Source organism: Atractosteus spatula, chromosome 4 (genome assembly GCF_055471065.1).
Source record: "Atractosteus spatula isolate fAtrSpa1 chromosome 4, fAtrSpa1.hap1, whole genome shotgun sequence".
NCBI classification, from domain to species: Eukaryota; Metazoa; Chordata; class Actinopteri; order Semionotiformes; family Lepisosteidae; genus Atractosteus; species Atractosteus spatula.
This window is the reverse complement of record NC_142709.1, coordinates 2403399-2418761: the sequence shown is the minus strand read 5'-3', so window position 1 is coordinate 2418761 and position 15363 is coordinate 2403399. Positions and strand designations below refer to the sequence as shown.

General features: G+C 42.4%; 1 protein-coding gene across 3 annotated transcripts in view; it reads left to right on the top strand.

Annotated features, from left to right (window-relative positions):
* Positions 1–15067, top strand: part of tbx15 (T-box transcription factor 15) — a 36891-nt gene extending 21824 nt beyond the window's left edge. For all 3 annotated transcript variants that reach the window (XM_088914086.1, XM_088914085.1, XM_088914087.1), the window contains 4 exons: positions 4325–4492; positions 7359–7423; positions 10002–10099; positions 13053–15067. In XM_088914086.1, the coding sequence (XP_088770212.1) occupies positions 4325–4492; positions 7359–7423; positions 10002–10099; positions 13053–13837 (1116 nt within the window). In that variant the 3' untranslated portion in view covers positions 13838–15067. The remainder of the gene's footprint in view (positions 1–4324; positions 4493–7358; positions 7424–10001; positions 10100–13052) is intronic.
* Positions 15068–15363: the final 296 nt, after the last annotated feature.

Below are 15363 nucleotides of genomic sequence, written 5' to 3'. Positions count from 1 at the left end.
TCCTACTGCACTGTGTCCCCAGACACATCACCGGGGCATTGATTTAGGAAATTCAGCATTGCTGGCTCACAGCGCAGGGGCCCTGGGTTCAGTTCCTGGGCTGCTTCATGGAGTTTATATGATCTCCCTGTATTAGCGCGGGTTTTCTCTGGGTGCTCCAGTTTCCTCCCAAATGCTGGTAAGTTTATTGGCTTATGGGAAAATAAGCCAATAAGTGTGTGTGTGTGTGTGTGTGTTTGCCCTGCGATGGACTGCCTTGCTCCTGTTGCTTGCTGGGATAGGCTCTAGCTCGCCTGTGACCCTGAATTGGGTGAAGCCGTTCCAACACAGATGGATGAATAGAAGGTTCAAAGGGAATAGCGCCACCTACTGGTCCACTAAAGCCACATACAACAGCGACTTGATATTTCTTAGAGGTTTACATCCCAGTACTGACCAGGCCCAGCCCAGAGCTTCTGAGATCCGACTACATGCTTCCTCGTCTGCTACTAATCATCATTATTTTCACTGTTTTTGCTCTATTATAAATTATCTGGTTGTGACTTTTATGTAAATGACACATTGAGCAATCTCTCCCTGTAGAATCAAGTTAAACAGCTTCCTCTGAAAAACTCTGTGCACCTCAGTGCTGCCTGAGATGGTTTCTTCCCTGGGTTCTGGGCCAAGACAGATCAAAACAGCATTCTCTAGTTGCTCTGATCTAAGAGTGCAATTTCAAGTTCCTAGTGGAAAAAAAAACAGCAATCACAGTCGCTAATGGTTAACACATTGAGAGACTGATTCTCGATGTGTAACGTGTTTGATAATAATTATTGTCCACTGTATCAAACTAGGAAAGCAAGATTTATACGTTTTGCAAAAGCATAATCAAACTGCAAAAACAATAAGAACTTCAAGGATGCTTTTCCTTGTGTCATTAATTTGTGTCACACAAATGAGCAACTGGAAGCAGAAAGCTGTGGCCACACTGTTTTGTGTTTTCGGACTCGGTACAGAAATTCCGCTTTTTGGTGATTATAAAAAAGCATGGTCTGAGATCTGCTTCTACATGATTTAAGTAAAAAGTATTTGGCAGGCGTTGTAGGATTTAACAGTGTGGTCTGTCATCCTTCAGATAATTGAATTGTTTGTTTAGAAGATGGGGAATTGAAGAGATTAAACTCTTGTTTAAAAAAATCAATTTGCTGCCACTATTTAGCCATTTGTGGTAATTACTGTTGCATTTCCGAGCTTCCTCGTGGCACTGTTGATGTGCTGTATAGACCCAGCTCTGATCTGAGCGCCATGCTGATTGGACTGACAATCAGCTTCTGCGTTTCATGAGCTGCTGCTGTGTTCCTTACAAGCAGCTCTTGTTGTTGCTGTTAGATCATTATTTATTAATAGTATTATATTACCCAAAATGTGATATATGGTGCATTTAAAAATGCTGCTTCAAGTAGATCATTGAGAAAGATATTTGTATATTTTATCATGTTATTGTTTGTTCTGTATTCATTTTTTGTTCTTGTCCTCAATTTTTATTTTGGAGTTTGGTGGCAAACCAAACTTCTTCCCAGGTTGACAAGAAATACTAACAAATAAAAATAAACTCTGAAACATCCCTTTTGGATAGCACAGGTGTTCTAAATATCCAGCCCCCGTCTTCAGTAGTCAGTCAGAAGTGGGTCCTGGCTTGTGAATAGTATCACAGCAGCTGTTTATTGTGTCAGATACAGAGATAGAAACAACAGCAAAAACAACTTTTGATTAATGTGGCACCTCTCTTGACAGCTCTTTACAGAAACAGCACAGCCCAGCTCTATTAATAAACCTCCATTTTACAAGTTCAAGACAGAACAAATTCTTATTTTTGGCGGTAACCTGGAGATTAGCAAAGCATTTTACTTTTAAATAGTTTGCTGAAGGGAAGAACTGCAGTACCCTACGCAGGACTGAACCTTTATTCTTCCTTTTACTGTTGTCAAGAGAAATGACCTCCGTTTTGATTTTCCTTAGAACCATGCCGATTACTTTGGGGTCTTGTCCCTGGTGCATGCCCACTCAAACACAACTGCTAGCCTCTTTATCAGATATGCATTGATTTGGCACATGTGGCACAGCAAGGCAACAGACTCCCTATTTTTGTCTACTGAAAATCAGCCTGCGCAAGACGAATGTCGCTGTGGTAAAGAAATGCTCCAAATTGGCTTTGAGCAAGCATCTGTGGTCAGCAGAAAGGTTCCAGTGAGCCATTTGTCAGCCGTTCTAGTTATCCTGCGAACCACAATCTGCGGTATGTACTGTAGGCTGACCCATACTCAAGACACGACGTCTGATTATCAGCAAATATGGGAAATATTCTTAACTTTATTGCTTTGAATATGTAAATAATTTAGAATATGCTACTACTACTACTAATACTAAAATCGAATCAATAGGTTTTTATTTTAAGTGGGTAAAGTAGCATCCCAGTAGAAGAACTGTGTTGTGTTGCAGTAGTTATTCTCAAAGGCTATCCAGTTTGTATGATGAAGGTGCTGTTTCTAGCTGCATTGTGATTCTGGACCATACCTTCACATCACAGCTGACTAATTGAAAAACTTGTATCAGCTGCAAACTCCACCTCCAGTACACATTCTCTTGTGGAGCTGTTGTGCCGTTTTGTCTGGTGTCAGTAGTGGCCCTGTAGAAAGTATGTTAAATGGTTGTGCAGTGGAGACCCTCAATAGCCTTGTGATATGAAAATCCCAGAAGAAGCATAACACACATTTCACATTTATAGTAATGTAAAGCTTTATGTAAATTTATCCAGCAGATCACAAAAATAGTTGCTTGGAGACATTGAAAATATATATTCATTTTTAAAAATATCTACATTTTTGCCTGATACCTTGAATTACAAACAATTTACTAATCTAAAAAGCAAGGATGATGAATTTTAAAACTGTTTTTTTCTGGCTATTAAAGCTCATCTATTTTTTTTCTTATTTTAGATATTGATGAGGCTAACCTGTTTCAATGTTTTTTATGGTGTATTTTTTATTGAACTCCCATATTTTAACCACGAAGCAACACAGAAAGTGGTGTTACCTTTGACAAGACATCTCCGCCATGAAATGTACTTTTGTTCTTGAAACCAAAAACTTAGATATACGTTTTCCTCCAACCTCTAACTTTGCATTAAGTAATAAAACAGGGGAAATGCAAGACAGCAGCAGTATAAGCTGACCAGCAAAAACTGTTTTGCTTCAGTTCCTCTGCCACGTTGTTCGAATTTAGCAGATCTGGCTTAGGTTTATTTTAGGTAGGGCTGAGGTCTGAGTCCCAAATTGGGATTCCCTTGAGGCAGACATACAGAGAGGGGGTGGCCGGTATATTAAATTTACTGTCACTATTTTTGCACTGCTTTCAAAATGTCTTTTTGTTTGACCCTATGGTCCGCAGCAGTACAGGGGGACATGTGCTCACTTTTCCACTAATTAAAAACAGAGACAGAGACTGGAGGGGATGTTAAACTATCCATATTTTACAGAACAGTTCTAGTGTGAAATCTTCGCATTCAGTACTCATTTTCCACTTTGAATGGCGATGTGAGGTATAATTCCTGAATTTACCCTTTCTCCCCTGATGTGATCTGTCGCAATGTGGACGCAGGAGTTTCAACACAAGAAAGCGAAACAGTTGCAGGTCCTGTAAAAACACACACACTCTTAGGCCCTTATTTTTTTACTTCAAACATACACCCGGATTTGGAGTAAGTGACTCATTAACACTCAATCTTGGTATGAACCAGGCAGAGAGAAAACTCTCGATTATGCTGTGGACACCAAATTACTAGGAAGGCTCCAGAATTACAAGAAAAAATATTTTTATATCACATACATTATATAATCAAATAACCACGTTGGGCTTCACCATTTATAATGTTTCCTAGTTATGTTATTACAGCGAAAACATTCTGCTCAGTTGCTCAGTTATAGCAAGAGATTTTGTGGTTTTAAGCCAGATCTTCTGTACAAATCCTCTCAATATATCAGTCAGTTAATGTAAAAAAGACTGTACTGTAAATTGTAAATAATGAAGTTGTTTTGACAATATAATAACATAGTACCTTTCCAACAAACAGACCTTGGCTAAAAATCAGAAGAACAAAAAAAATGAGATGGGTACACATTATGTGAGCCAGTCTGGCTGTGTTTTTAAAGACAGAGCCTTGGTAACGGAAATGGCCACATGTGTGGACCTGCCTCTGACTTCTCTGAGTTAGAGTTCTTGCCAGAGCTGCCGAGTCGTCTACGCCCGGGTGACGGCTGGCTCTCGATAATCGGCTTATTCCTTGCAGATCATCCTTCACTCCATGCACAAGTACCAGCCCCGTGTGCACGTGATCCGCAAGGACTTCAGCAGTGACCTGTCCCCCACCAAGCCCGTCCCCACTGGAGAGGGGGTGAAGACCTTCAGCTTCCCCGAGACGGTGTTCACGACCGTGACAGCCTATCAGAATCAGCAGGTGAGAGCAGTCGGACAGCAGCGTTGCCGCCAGTGGAGAGCACAGGAAGAGTCGCGTGCCAGGAATGGCCATGTTCGTTAGGTTCTTATGAGCTGAGCGATCCCACAGGCCAGCCCCGGCTGTTCTCGAGAGCCTCGCCGGCTTGTCCTTCTTCTCCAGTGCTGCATGAAGATGGCTCCAGCTCCAGGGGTCAGCATCTGAGATAAAGGCCCTGAATGTAGTAGTTCCAGAGGTCCTCCTCCTTTGTTTCTGGCTGAGAATTCCTCTCGTCTTCTTGACCTGTCCGCAGGCTACACAGCTTTCAGATCACCGTCCTGCTGGCTCTCGTCCTGACACCGTTCTCCATGATGACTTGCTATGTAGTAGAACATAAAGTCATAAATAATTTGATGATTGTTTAACAGGGCCTATTTTAAACAACACCCCCCCCCCAAAAAAAAACCCCGAATGTCCTGCTGAGCACCCATTTATCACTTGGAGCTTAAAACACTTGAGTATGAAGTGAGTTTTATTTCTGGAAAGCACACTTTGCCCTCACTTATACAAAATAGGAAATGAGAGCTCGTTTGTCATGGTCTGAGACAGAGACGAGGCTGTCCAGAGGTGAGCACGAGCCCACATTCCCGTTAGCCGGGATTTAAATGAGGGAGGATTTACAGCCTCATTTCCTGCTTTTATGATGGAGGACATTGAATCCCAAAGATCGAAAGCCTGAGCCTGGAATTTCCCTCCAGAAGGTTGGAGCGAAAAAGCATGTCCAGCGCTTAAAAAAAAAGAAAGAAAGAAACTTTGCTCGCTTAGTGGATACCGAGATAAATAATTCCAAGGAGAGAAGCCCCCATTTTATTTACATTAATTTGTGCCATATTAACAGGGATAACATATACGTACAGTATAGGTATACGTAACATTTTCAAATTGTGATCACTTGTTAATCACCTGGTTTGTATAGGGTAGTGGGTGTAGTTATTGTGAGCCAGTTGTGAAGGACCAGAGCTGATGGGAGTTCTGTACTTCCAGCTGGTAGTTTGCAGGTTCAAAAGCCCAGTGAAGACAATGCTGTTGTACTCTTCAGCAGGGTGCTAAATTTTACCAGCAAAATATGCAACTGTACAAAATGGGTGCAAATGTAAGTTAAAAAGTGTCAGCTAACTAAAGTATAAATGCTCTCCTGTGATTTCTGAGAGTTTTGTTAACTGACTGTATTCTGATTTCAGATTCTTGGGTCGTATTTCTTTTTCACTTAAAAAACAAAGTCTGCACAGATTAAATTGCTGAAACTCACAGCTTTTTCTGAGCTATATTTTTATATTAGGTGGTTATTTTATTACATTTTGTCTTTGTGTGAGAATTTGGAATTGCTATTTACTTTTACTTCTCTGCCCAACTAGTTCTGAACAGCCCTTTGTTAATCAGCTTAGATACCAGCCCCTTGTGATATCCTGCCAGCTCAGCAGCTAGCACTGGGGGTGCACAGGTGTGTCTCACTGACTTGTGTGCTGAGCTGAGGCCTCCTTGCTGGACACCTCTGGGCTCAGCCTTGGTGTTTCTCACTTAATAACTTCACATTAATAATAACCTTTATTTCTAAAGCGCCTTTCCAAACCCAGGGAAGCTGTACATCATGAACAAAAGAAAGGTACAATGAGAGTAAGTGGAAAAAAACAAAAGCATACAGGTTGTTACCAATTGACTGTAGGCAATCAGACATACAGTAGACCTTGGTACAAGGTATGTTTTAAGTTCAGATTTGAAAAGATTGAAGTTGTCTCTCGTAAAGTCTGAGGAAGGTCATTCCACAACACTGGAGCAGTGACAGAGAAGGCCTCAGTCACCGCAAGGCCATGACAAGCAAATGACATGTCTAGGACAGTGTTTCATAACCTTTTTTAATCCCACGGCACACTTACATCAATACAGCACACCGCCCACTTCCCCCAGCATGCCCTGTGATACACACACATCCCAGGCCCAAGCACATTATTATGAATACTCTGAACCAAGCTGATTTCAGTGTGCCCAGCCACACTCCCGGCAGGAACTGGTGACTGCGAGACACAGAGCTCTTGCTCAGCTGCTCTCAGCCGTTCTGTGTTTCTGTATTTTATAGCCTTCAATCTTGAAAAACTTTATTCACACCACAAGCCGCTCCCACGTGAGCAGTCTTAACAGTGTGGCCTTTGTCTCGTGTGTATTCACTGAAGGTGTGCTACGACACTTTGGACACTATGCAGAACTCATATATATACAAAACATCAAACATGTTCGTTTTAATTACCCTCGTATGTGACACTTCTGGAATTCTGCGGCACAGCAGTTAAGGAGTGAAGGCACACTGGTTAAGAAATGCTGGTTTCGAATGAAGCAATTCCCCTCCTCCCATAACTGAGTGACCTTACTGGCCAAGTCTCTCCAAAGCAAACCGCCTGCCTCCTTGCAAAATCTCCTTGCAAAAGTTATAGATTTGGAAACAAAAGTCTCTCAAGTTCTTTTTCTACAGTTCTGTCTCGATATGTATATAATATGGATTTGAATTGCATTTTATGGAACACTAACTTTCAGCCTAAAATCCTATTAGAATGAGGCACTGCCCGAACAACTGATTCTGCTGCTCAAGTGCTTTACATTTCTCCAGAAGCAGTTTGTGCTTTAGCTCTGGTATTACACTCCTGTGAGGGCTGTGGACTAGATCTGGAGGTTTTTGTGAAAATAATTTAGAATGGAATTTTCAACCTTAATTTAGGTTGTTAATGGTAGCACTGAGTCCATTTTTCAAACTGCTGTATTACGATGGGAATTGTTTGAAAGAGAAAATTGGTGCATGAAGCTTTGAACCCCTTTCAAAAAGTTTTCTTCCTCTTTTCAGATTACCCGGCTAAAAATCGACAGAAACCCCTTTGCTAAAGGGTTCAGAGACTCAGGGAGAAACAGGTACTGGACACATAATTGATCTATTCTGCTATCTGAACAGTGCTACTTGTGTGATTGCTTATTTATTTGGCTCATGGTATTTACCAAAACACAAGGAAAAACAATTTAAACGACAGAATTACAGTGAGTTATGTTGTGCATAAAGATACAGTAATAATAAACTTTATTTTATATAGTGCCTTTAAAGGTGGGTTCTCAAAGCGATATAGAGAATACACAAAAAATGCACAAGATATGCACAATGAAGATACACTATGAGAGGAGACAGTAGACGGGGGATACTGAATGCTGTAGGAGCAGAGGGGTAAAGAACAGAACTGGTTAAGTAAAGGTCCTTCTAAAGAAGAAGGTTTGGAGTCTGGAATGAAGGAGTTTAGAGAAGGGGACTCTCTGATATCAGTAGATTGCAGTAGTTTGGAGATTGAAGGATACAATGCAAAGCTGTTGAGGCTCTATGTAATTTTTATAGTGGTGAAGCAGTAGCACAGTAGAACAAAAAAGGCCCTCAGCAGGCCTTACAGGTGAGGCTCTGAGCAGATGAGTTTTTCGGAGGTGTATGAAAGGAGACGGAAGACGTTAAGATGTGTGCAAATCATCTTTGTGGCCGGCAGTTTTTCAGATCGATGAGGCTTTTAAGCATCTCACAGCCGCCTAGGTGCTGGAAGTCCTGTACAGTGAGCGTCACACCATGACACGACAGTGCTGTAGCCTTGTGATCTTTCTCCTGCACAGCAGAGGCTCCAGCTGATCTTTCCTGTCTGTTACATTGGAGGGTTCGCCTCAGAATGGTCATGTAACAAGGGAAATGGTGAAACTTACCCACAGCACATGAAAGCACAGCCATCTGGAATAAATTATCAACATAGATATTTGAGACATCTTTTTTCATTTTTCAAACAATAGAGGGGCTGATTTATGAACTATTATTAAAATTTTATTGAAAAGAAAACTAAAGATGAAAAGATGTGTGCCTATGTGGATAGAAATCCAGTAAAAAAGACAGAAAGTTTGCAGCTTTCTGCTCAAAATGTGTAATGTAAGGATTACATAATAAAGGTTAAAATCACTGTATTATTTCCCCAACCAAAATGCATTGACTCATTTTTAAATTCCTTTGCAACCATAATTGAAGGACAAGTTTATTTAATGTAATTTAGCCTCAGAAAGGCAGTTCCCCAGCAGCACAGGCTGAAGCTTGGCTGGTATAGCACTGTGATTTACAGCAAGATGATGTACAGTACTAAATTCACAAATATTTTGTTTCCACATTTTAGATGAGCATTTTTTAAAAAAATTCTACTGTACAATTTCACAAATATCCTACTGACTTTAAACAGGATCTGATAATTGGATCTCTGTGCCAGTACACAATTCTTTAAATATTTGTTTAACATAAATCTTTTAGACTGAAGTAAAACAATATATTCATCCGTTAGCAGCTACATGTATAGAAAATCTCCACGCTGCAAGGCTGCCAGCTGTTCCCAAGGACTGTGTTGATGTTTTTCCTCAGGGAGGATTCCAGTTCAAGTCAAAGTGAAGGAGCAGCGTGTTCTCCCGTGTTGTTTAGCTTGGGAGACACTGCAGGTCTCCCTGGATTTCTCTGAAGTCTAATCAGAAACGGCACATCTGAATACGCAGCCCAGCCTTGAAAAGCGCCTGTGCTTGAAGTAATGCCATTGTAGTAGACAATCCTTGATACCCGCGTTGGCATAAACATGTCAGGGTGTTTTAGCTGTGCAGCCTTGAGGTTTGATACTTCTGGACCCGAGTCGGCAGTGGAGGCTCAGCATGGATGATCCAGAAGGATACATCTTCATACAAGTGGAGGACTGCGTTGTGAAAGGTTGGAGCTCGGTCTCAGCTGCACTTGTGTACCAGACTGGAACAGGCCTTACAGTAAAGTACAAGCGCAGCGCTCAGCTTCGATCGCAGTACATCTCAGGGTTTCAGAATGGGATTCTGTACAGATTCTGGGTTCTGTATGCTGCTCATTCCCTGGGGGAGAGACAAGATGGTGAAACAAGATCTCATGGTGTTGTGATCAAAGGTATCTTAACAAAAGATATCACCGGATCTCGGAGGATCCCCAGGTGATGAAGACAGCTATACCAGGCTCTGTCTAGTGTTGTTTCAGGACTTGCGTTTGTTGTCATGAAAGGAGCTTACATTTTACTGACTTTACAAGCATTTTGTGCTGTAGAAGAATTCAGTTTCGTTATTGGTTAAAAACCATATTTTTGGTAAATATTAGCCCCTTTCATAGTTTCATTTGTTCGCTACTTGCATTCATAGGCCAAGCAGTGTACCATCCTTGTCGGCTAGTATTTGTACAAACTAATGTCAAATAGCAGAAGAATTATAACTTATAAAAAAACAATGATAAAACAATTTTCTTTCTTTTACAGAAGCCCGACTGGGAAGGTATATAAATCAGTATGGAGTAGGATGGGGACTAGGGAACTGTTTGGGAATGGAATGTCAGGGAGATTTATATGTACAGTAAACTTGGTCCTTTAGTGGTTCCCTGCTGGACTGCTCTGCCTCTGACTTTCCTCCCTCTTTTTCTGTGTCTCAGAACCGGTCTGGAGGCCATAATGGAAACATACGCTTTCTGGAGACCACCGGTGCGGACCCTCACATTCGAGGACTTTACCACCATGCAAAAACAGCAAGGTGTGTGGGGCCACGAGCTGATCCGGAGCTAAACAGCCAGCCTGACAGCAGGCTCGTTCAGAGTCGGTCTCCAGGAAAGGCAGTGCTGTAGTATTATATCCTACAGAGGCTTGTATGAAAAACCTTTAATGTAAATATGGGTGAGCCCCCTGATTTCTGATTCCCTAATTAATTAATAAAGCCTAATTAATATGTTCATAAGGGCTTAAAGTGAACCAATAAATAACTTCCTGAGTGGCCTCTCTGCCTCTCCCCTCTCCCTCCTCCTCCTCCACTCCCCCAGCTTTTGTTCTCCTGTGCTATTTAATCTTTGCCGTCTGCCCTGTCTTTCTCACACCCGAAGAAGGCTCCAGAGCCGAAACGTTGTGTTTTCTCTTTTCTCTTTTCAGCATGGAATAAACCTTTACTTGTTCCTCTGCAGACAGCTGATGCAGCTCCCCACATGAACCACAATAAATAACCAATATTTTTTTTGTACTCCAGCAAGGTTGCACAGTCAGATTTAAATCTTTTTTGATGTCTAAAAATATAAAATTAAGTCCTATGTGTTGTCTCTGCTGACATTAGCCTGAGAGTGATATGACTGAGAAATGTTCTTGATGGTTTTCTGATGACTGAGAGAACGAAAGATTCTGCCTGATTGCAGTACATCCCTGGAGTTCCAAACCATGCTTGTCCCTCCCTACAGTCAAGTGTGCTTCTCTTGAGCACCGAAAGGCAAAAAGAGTCTGCCATTTGGGATCATCTTCAAAAAGGTGGATGCAAGCTATCATTTAATCTGATACTTTGGGACACATCCACAGTTGTAGCTTATTTTAGTGTCTTTGGAACATCAACAGTCTCTTTCGAGTTCATGCAAAGTCTTCTCCTTCATGTTCTCCATGAAAACATGAAAAGCTGGGTTTAACCTGACATTAGGTAGTGCTTATTTTCCCTAATACACACGGATGAGAAAACACTAAGCCGTGGTCTCCCTGCTTTGCTTTTCTAACAACCTGAAGATGTACCACTCTTGCACTGCTGGCAGTGTTCGTATAATTCTCAGAAATCTCCTGCTCTGTCCAGCAGACATCTGCTCATTGTTAATTAATTTGAACAGACTACAGTTTAATTAATCTTTTTTACTGATACACTTTATGCACTTATGAGCTTTGAACTCGTGGCCTAACTGACTAATCTCTCATGTGTCTAAAGCCCTCTTTTCGTATATGAACGATACAGGAAAACCTTAAGATTTTTTACATTACGTCACCATAATATCCAGCTTATGGCAAAAACACAGCATAGAGTTATTATTGAACACACATGGTGTGAAGACAGGGCAAGCCAAGAGTGTCCTGAATTATTTAATTAGGAAGGGTTTTGAACTAAATTTTGAACAACAAAATGAACCCTAGCCAAATTCTCATTAATAAAAATATGTGATTGATTTCCCACAGCTACAACATCGTTCCAAAAAGCTTGACATATTGAACATGAAACGGATCCAAGATTTTTTATAAATGCTCGAGAAAAAAATAGTGCGTTTTTGGAAAAGATGTAAAGATTTGTTTTCATAGCAGAGGAACACTGAACATGATCCATGTCTTATGCTTCATGCTGTACTAATAGTTTAATTCTTTATTTCTAAACAGTTGCTCAAATTTCAAAAACATACGCCTCTGAGGAAAAACGCAAATCAGTATTACGTATAATTAATTTTATTCTTTGGTAACTGAAACCTACTGGTAGATTAGTGGAAAATATGTGGAAGTCTAATTAAAACTAAGAACGGGAGGCATTTCTTTACCCAAAGGGTTGTGGATGTCTGGAACAAACTACCCAGCCTTGTGGTTGAAGTCGATAGCTCGGTTTCTTTCAAGAAACAGCTGGAAAAGATTCTCAGACCATGGAACGGGCTAGATGAGCCTCCTCTAATTTAACCCCCTCTAACTTTTATCCTGTTCTTAAAATTAATCAGAAAGAGGGCTGAAGCAGAGGGTTACCATTCCTGAAAGCTTAATGAAATATGTAATGTGAAATGATAATTTCCTAATATAGAATTGTGCTTACAGGAGTCAAACACTATGGTCATTATCACGTCAAAAATAATTAGGGTACCTTTGAAACCTCTGGGATCGTGCTGGTCTATATACTGAGACAGCAGTGTAGGGAAGCGGTTAGGGCTTGGTTTGAAAAGGCTCAGATCCCAGGTACTGTAGGTCGGGACCCAGGTTTGATAGTTGTAGTAAAACGCCTTGTTATTTGTGTTATTTGCTCTGACTGAAAGTGTTTGCTGTGTAAATTAATAACGTGTTTTGAAATGTTGGAGGTTGAAATCATGCGAAGTACCACCTCATATAAATTTAGCCTTTATGAAACAGAACAAGAAAAGTAAATGCTTTTAAAAACCCGGCCGGCCAATATTTATTTTGTAGTTTTTTTGCGGGAAGCAAAGAATATCTGAGGAGCAGGAAGGCAAAGGGATTGTCTGTGTCCGAGAAATTACCTGGAATGAATTTCCTGAAGCTAGTGAGTATGCGAAGTGTGAGGAACTGTGAGATTCGTGCATCATATCTAACAGGCCTTTCTGTCAGTAGTTCAAGTAGGGAGCTGTGGCAGCATGCGTAGGCTGCAAACGAACAAGTAAAGGTTTACTCCTGCTGAAAAGAGAAGAACAGAAACTCAACGTTTCAGCTGTGGTGCCTTCTATGGGTGTCCTTCTGTCAGGTCGCGCTCGGTGGCTGGTTGTCACTGCCCTTCAGTACAGATCCCTTCATGATGGACTTGAATCCAATGGGCTGTCTCACTAATATTTCTGGAATTCGGGCCTAAAGGGCAGCGGCTCCCCTGTCCACCGTAGGGGCACTGCTGTGTATTCGGCGTCAGCACTGGCTGCGGGGCTGTTTTAAGTGATTTTTAAAAGAACAGCAGGAACTAATTGCCCCCCAAAATGTGTCTGTTTGCTTCGCAGGAGGAAGCACAGGCACATCTCCAACCACATCCAGCACGGGCACCCCGTCCCCCTCGGCCTCCTCCCACCTCCTTTCCCCTTCCTGCTCCCCCCCCACCTTCCACCTGGCGCCCAACACCTTCAACGTGGGCTGCCGGGAGAACCAGCTGTGCAACCTCAATCTCTCCGAGTACCCGGCCTGCGCCAGGAGCAACATGGCGGCCCTGCAGAGCTACCCGGGCCTGGGGGAGGGCTCGTACGGGAGGCTGCAGGCCGGAAACACCCCAGCCAGCCAGCCCTCCGAGTCCTTCATGCCCCAGAGGACTTCGTCTTTAATCGCCGGGATGCAGGCCAGCCCGGCGTCTCTGCCCAGCAACAACAAGATGGACACCTACAGCGGCCAGCTCGGCTCCTTCCCCCCCTCACAGCTGCAGTACGTCATGCAAGCAGGAGGTTCGGCTTCCAGCTCCTCCTCCTCCCACATGTTCAGTGGGGGTCACATGCAACAGGGATCTTACAACGCCTTCTCCCTTCACAATCCATACAACCTTTACGGATACAATTTCCCTGCGTCCCCCAGGCTGGCCGCCAGCCCAGAGAAACTGACCGCCTCGCAGGGCAGCTTGCTGTGCTCGTCCTCCCCCAGCGGGCCCTTCGGGGACCGGCAGTACCTGGCCAGCGGGATGGAGGGGATGCACATGATCGCCAACCCCTCCGGCGCACAGCAGGCCGCCAACACCTGCGACAGCCGCCAGTACGGAGCCATGCCAGGGCCATCTTCACAGATGTCGGTGCACATGGTGTAGACGGGGAACGACCCTCACCGGCCTGACTCGCTCGGTTTGCATTTCCCACGTTCTTGCATTGCCCTTTCAGCCGAAGGACAGAGGCATGTCGTAGAGGCAGGTGATGCGTTCTTGGACACGACGGTTTGCCTCGACAGGGGAGAGACCTTGACAGAACTCTCACGCGTAAACGAACAAAGAGAAGGGATGTTGTTGAACCTGAACTCAATGATCTCTTTGTTAAGAAAAAAGGTGTCCAATAGTTGAATAATTGCTGTGTTCGTCAGTGGTCCATGTCAGTTTGTACTTTCACCCACCTGCCTGACTGAGAAGGACTTAAGGCAAAATCACACCCTGCACTTCAACTGGTTTGCAAAGAAGAAGGGATTTCAAGTAGCCTGTGGGAAAGTGGACAGCAGTGTTAGTGCAATAGAGGAAGAGGAAACCCGTTAAAGCCGACTTTGTCTGCGGTTACAGACCCCTATCTGAAACACTATCTGACCAGCTTCGCTGCCAAGGGTGAAGAGGCTGGCACTTGCCTTCAAGAAGCCCTGGAGCAGTAAACGCAGACGGACAAGGGTCTCTGCTGCAGAGCTTGAGGAAAGACATGTGTCTGAGGAGGTATTCTGGGAAACTGAAGACTGAAAATAGCCTAGAGCCACATTTTGAAAAAGTTATTTAAAATCCCCAGAAAATGGAAATACACATTCTGCTAAGAGCGGAAAGTGCAGCAAAATCTTGGAAAATTCAGCTGAAGAGTATCACAACACTGAACAAGGAGGATGTGAATGTTCAAGAGCACACCAAAGGGATTATCAGAGATGTACAGTACTCTGAAATGTTCCGTATCACCTCTTGAACATGCGGTGCTGTGACTAATTCACAACAGACATTGTCCTGCATCGGTCAGAACTGCCTTCACCGTATGCATTGCTGATTAGTCTAAAATATATCTTGGTGAAAAAAAAAAACAAATGCTATGAATTGTGTGCAAATACAAAATAATAAGAAAAAGAATTATTAAAGTATGTTTTGATGTGTTGTAGATAACTGTATTTATGTGCCTAGCAATAATACAATTATATCGACCCCAGAAGGCCAGTAAGAGATATATAGGATGCTAAATATGGAGATGGAGAGAAAGAGAACTGAAACAAAAAATGTAGGGGTATTCAATAACAGGCCTACTTGTGAACCTGTAAATAGAAGTGCAAAGCACGAAAAAGTTCAATAAACATTATAATTCCTTTACGTGTTTCTTTGATCTGAATAATGGTTTGCTTCTCAACTAGTTTCAAATAAGAAACTGAAATAAAAAACTTAAGGTACTTTCTAGTAATGCACAGCATAAGGAAGATATCTTCCAGCCTGGAAAAACATCATCCACTTTAAAAGGCATGAATTAGGATACTGTATAAGAGGGATTCATTTTAACTTTTTTTTTACTCACAAAGTTGCATTTTCCAAGCTGTGGATGTCAGATCTGTGCCTTTGGTTGAATTCAAAATCCTGTCACAATGATCAAATGCACACATGTGCCTTTGGGG